This window comes from Pinus tabuliformis, chromosome 9 (genome assembly GCF_031772625.1).
Source record: "Pinus tabuliformis cultivar Carrire ecotype Pingquan chromosome 9, CPIR1, whole genome shotgun sequence".
In the NCBI taxonomy this organism is placed as follows: Eukaryota; Viridiplantae; Streptophyta; class Pinopsida; order Pinales; family Pinaceae; genus Pinus; species Pinus tabuliformis.
Window position 1 is genome coordinate 1,391,972,648 of NC_142307.1, and position 4,834 is coordinate 1,391,977,481.

Sequence of the window (4,834 nt, forward strand, 5' to 3'; positions counted from 1 at the left end):
AGTATTAATAAAAAAAATATAAAAATAAAATAGTGTGTTCAAATAAAAAATAATTCAGAAAGTAGATTAGATAGTAGAAGTAAATTATGCCAAGTTTTCCGGATGTACCAAAAAGGTTATATTGTCAAGAGTCTTCACAGTAATGGAAGATGGAGATCTAGTCAATGACAGACTATCAAAGCTTTTATCAAATGTAGTCGCCTAGTAGTAAGGAAATGGGAGAGAGGCAATTCGTAACGGTCTCCGATAACGCGTGCGACGCGAATAAGGGCCTCCTCAGTCCTGAGTACTCACTTATCCAGCCGCCTTTAAACCCTTTTCGTACCCGGACCCAGAGTCAAGAGTCTTCACAGAGATCTAGTCAATGACAGACTATCACAGCTTTTATCAAACGTAGTCGCCTAGTCGTAAGGAAATGGGAGAGAGGCAATTCGTAACGGTCTCTGATAATGCGTTCGACGCGGATAAGGCCCTTCTGAGTACTTACTTATCCAGCCGCCCTTCAACCCTTTTCCTACGCCATATCCATTCGCCGTCCTTGACTCCCGCAATTTTTGGGCGTGGTCTATAAGCCGCGTTCGCATCCCGCTGCTAAATAAAAATCAAATCAGGATTGCTTTCTTCACCACTATCATCCCCTCTTTTCTCTTCAATCTTTTGGTGCAATAGCTTTATATTTGTATGCGAACTGCATCTCCCTCCATACCTTTCCAATTTTACGTACAGGTTGCTGCCAGCGAGCATCAGTCACAATCAACTCAAACACACACCATGGATAAACTTGCAGAGATCTTTCAATTTGCCCAATCCAAGTTCAACTCTGCGGAGCAGAAGATTAAAGGGTTTATGGTCATACAGCAGAAAAATGTTTTGGATCTCAACGATTTCAATGCAGGCATCACAGACGATCTTAGCGAGCTCTTTGGGAGGCGAGTCTCCTTCCAGCTTGTTAGCGCATCTCAAATCGATTCCGGTGGGTGATGATTCCTTATTATTTATAAATTCAGTCCTTAATCTGTTTTGCAGTTTTAATTTATCAACCAAATTCAGCCAACTTTCATATAATTTAACCTGCAAGTTGTTGTTGTGACTCTAAATTCTTTTTCAGGCAATGGAATTGGAAAGTTGAGCGAGAAAGCGCCTCTTCAGAACTGGATCTCTACTCCTGAAGGAATACTCACGGGCCAGACCACCTATGGCGTCGAGTTTGACTGGGACTCCAACTTCGGAGTCCCCGGAGCATTCTTCATTACAAATTCGCATCCTCACGAGTTCTTCCTCAACTCACTCACTCTTCAAGTTCCCGGTCATGGCAATGTCCACTTCGACTGCAACTCTTGGGTGTATCCCGCCTCTAAATACAACAGAGACCGTATCTTCTTCTCTAATCGGGTACCGTAAACACATGATTCATCTCAAATATCAGATCATCATTCATTCATCTCATATACCTCGGACATATTGTTTTGAATAGAGGAATTAACGAAATTATGGGCAACTAACTGTGGTATAATGTTATCTGCAGAGTTATCTCCCCGACAAAAGTCCTCCTGCGCTCATTAAACTGAGGAATGAGGAGCTGAGAAACCTAAGAGGCGAATACGATGGAATGGCAGAGAGTGAGAGGAAAGAGTGTGACAGAGTGTATGACTACGATTTCTACAATGATCTCGGAAACCCGGACAAGAATCTAGAACTCAGCCGGCCGGTTCTAGGAGGGTCTCAACAGTTTCCATATCCCCGCAGGGGCAGAACGGGTCGCCCACGCACAAAAACAGGTGAGATTAGTTTTTATTGCCCATTTATATGTAGAACAATTCAATTCCTCTTTTCCCTCTCGGGCAATGACACAGGCCAGGGAGTAAAACGCCTAATCTTGTCGTTGGTATTGACTGTTGACAGAGCCCGCAAGTGAAAGCAGATTGGAATTAGACATGAGTCTCGATATCTATGTTCCACGAGATGAACGTTTTGGGCATCTGAAATTGTCTGATTTCTTGGCCTATTCCCTCAAGTCAGTCGCCCAATTCTTGGTGCCAGAGCTCAAATCACTATTCGATTCAACCCCCAACGAATTCGACTCATTTGAAGACGTTATGAAGCTTTACTCCGATGGGATCAAGCTGCCCGAGAACCCAATTCTCGACGCTGCCAAGAATCTCATTCCTCTTGAACTCATCAGGGCGTTCCTCACGACAGATGGCCAAAAATTGCTGAAGTATCCCCTTCCTCAGGTTATTTCCAGTGAGTATTTCTCTTCTAAGCGCAATTCTACATCTTCTTATTCCGCACTTGATATCTAATAGATTTTGTATAACTGAATTTGGTGGAACTGGATTTAACGGGCGCAGATGACAAATTTGCATGGAGGAAAGACGAAGAGTTTGCGCGGCAGACGTTGGCTGGTGTCGATCCGGTTGTTATACAGAGACTCCAAGTAATTAGCCCCCTCTCTACTTTCATATAAATGTGGGAAGGTCAAGATCAGGATACAGAAAACTCAGGAAAATCGCTTGAATTTCAATTTCTCGTAGTCTTTACATAGTTTTAATTTTATGAATGATTAAATTGACAGAGTTTTCCCCCAAGAAGTAAACTGGACCCGGAGATGTATGGTCCTCAGATCAGTTCTATTACTGCTTCACATATAGAAAAGAATCTCGATGGGCTAACAGTGGAGCAGGTATTCTCCAACTCAGCGTTTGCTGCTTAATTTAAATCTGCTCATGTCTATCTCTTTTCATCTGCCCAGAAATTCATGTACTGATACATTGATATGATATTTCCAGGCTCTAGAGGACAACAAATTGTTCATTCTGGACCATCATGATGTCTTCATGCCTTACGTTAACCGAATAAATGCTCTGTCTATAAAGATATATGCTTCTCGCACAATTCTCTTCCTTAACAGGGATGGCACATTAAGGCCCGTAGCAATCGAGCTGAGTCTACCCCCTTCAGATCAACGCCCGGAAAGTGTTCGTAAGGTGTTTACTCCTGCAGAGGAAGGCGCAGAAGGAGCTTTATGGCAGCTCGCCAAGGCCTACGTAGCCGTTAATGATTCTGGTTACCATCAGCTTATCAGTCACTGGTAAAACCTAATAAGGGACCACTAGCTAGGGGAATATACATGCAGAATCTGTTTAGTATTTACAATATCGTTATATAATATAGGGTCCCGACTGAGTGATGGTGGGATTTTTTTCAGGCTTAAGACTCACGCAGTCACGGAGCCATTTGTCATCGCTACCAACCGACATCTGAGTGTGATGCATCCCGTGTATAAGCTACTGAGTCCCCATTTCCGGGACACCATGAACATCAACGCTCTGGCTCGCCAAATTCTTATAAATGGCGGAGGCATTCTTGAAAGAACAGTGTTTCCTGGAAAGTATGCCATGGAGATGTCCGCGGTAGCATACAAGGACTGGAGGTTTGACGAACAAGGGTTGCCTGCAGATCTTCTCAAAAGGTAATTATAGTCAATAGCGACATAAATCTGAACTTGATCTATGTTTCATGATCAACAATTTGAATTTTGGTTAATATATCATATGGTGTGGCTACGACTTGACAGGGGTATGGCAGTGGTGGACTCATCAATGCCCCACGGGCTTAAGTTGATGATTGGAGACTACCCTTATGCCGTGGATGGATTGGAGATATGGTTCGCAATAGATTCATGGGTTAAGGAGTACTTGTTCTTGTACTACCAGAGTGACGATGCAGTGAAATCTGATACAGAGCTTCAAGCATGGTGGGATGAAATCAGAAATGTTGGTCACGGAGACAAGAAGGACGAGACATGGTGGTACAACATGGACAACGTGGAAGATGTTGAAAAGGCAATAACAACAATCATATGGGTGGCCTCTGCTCTTCACGCTGCAGTTAATTTCGGGCAATACCCTTACGCGGGATACATGCCTAATCGGCCCACCATCAGCAGAAGGTTAATCCCGGAGGAAGGGTCCGAAGAATTCTCAGAGCTAGTGCAGAATCCGGACTTGTTTTTGCTGAGAACGATAAGCAACCAATTTGAAACGACACTGGGCATCGCGTTGATAGAAATTCTATCGACGCACTCAACGGACGAGGTATATCTAGGACAGAGGGCCACGAGTGAATGGAGTGGGGATGAACGTGTAACAGAAGCTTTTGAACGGTTCGGTATGAAGCTGAAAGAGATTGAGAAAAATATAAGAGAGAGAAACGAAGATGCAGCAGAAAAGTTGAAGAATAGGTGTGGTCCTGCTCAGGTTCCTTATACTTTGCTTTATCCAAACACCTCAGATGTGAGTCACAAAGGAGGACTCACTGGTAAAGGAATTCCCAATAGCTTTTCTATTTAGTTTCTACCTGCATGGCATTATTATGCGTCAAATTCGTTTATAGGATGATTCAAATTCGTTTATAGGATGATTCACTGGTAGAGGGAAATTCCAATAGTGTTTCTATTTAGTTTGTACTTGGATTATTCTGTATCAAATTCCTTCATCCAAATACTTGTGATATATCTTTGGAGGAATCAGCTGGTAAAAAAATTCCAAACAATGATTTTCATTTAGTTTATAATTTATCTATTTAAAAGTAAATTTGTGGAGATATAATTTTTTTTTTTAATCTGAGTAATTTAAAAAAAAATTCACCTCACATACTTACGCTCTTATCTTCTTATGCGTAATATGTTTAAATCAAAGTAATATGCCATTTCTCTGGTTTTTTTTATACATATTATATTTTAAATTAAATTATAATGTCAAAATTACACATATTTTTTTTTTATATTATTTTAAAAATAAATAAAAGCACACATAAACCAACGTTATAAATT

General features: G+C 41.5%; 1 protein-coding gene across 1 annotated transcript; it reads left to right on the forward strand.

Moving 5' to 3' along the window:
- Positions 1-576: 576 nt before the first annotated feature.
- On the forward strand, positions 577-4,580 carry LOC149153719 (putative linoleate 9S-lipoxygenase 5). Its single transcript, XM_089439079.1, has 9 exons — positions 577-973; positions 1,109-1,392; positions 1,526-1,778; positions 1,903-2,244; positions 2,352-2,437; positions 2,576-2,683; positions 2,790-3,091; positions 3,209-3,472; positions 3,578-4,580. Exons 1-9 carry the CDS (start codon positions 682-684, stop codon positions 4,350-4,352), a joined length of 2,706 nt encoding a protein of 901 aa, XP_089295205.1. The 5' UTR covers positions 577-681; the 3' UTR covers positions 4,353-4,580.
- The last annotated feature ends 254 nt before the right edge of the window (positions 4,581-4,834 follow it).

Coding starts and splice junctions, on each gene's coding strand:
- LOC149153719 (XM_089439079.1), top strand. CDS start 682: ATGCGAACTGCATCTCCCTCCATACCTTTCCAATTTTACGTACAGGTT. Junction 1,393..1,525: donor GTATCTTCTTCTCTAATCGG/GTACCGTAAACA, acceptor TGTTATCTGCAG/AGTTATCTCCCCGACAAAAG. Junction 2,684..2,789: donor ATGGGCTAACAGTGGAGCAG/GTATTCTCCAAC, acceptor TGATATTTCCAG/GCTCTAGAGGACAACAAATT.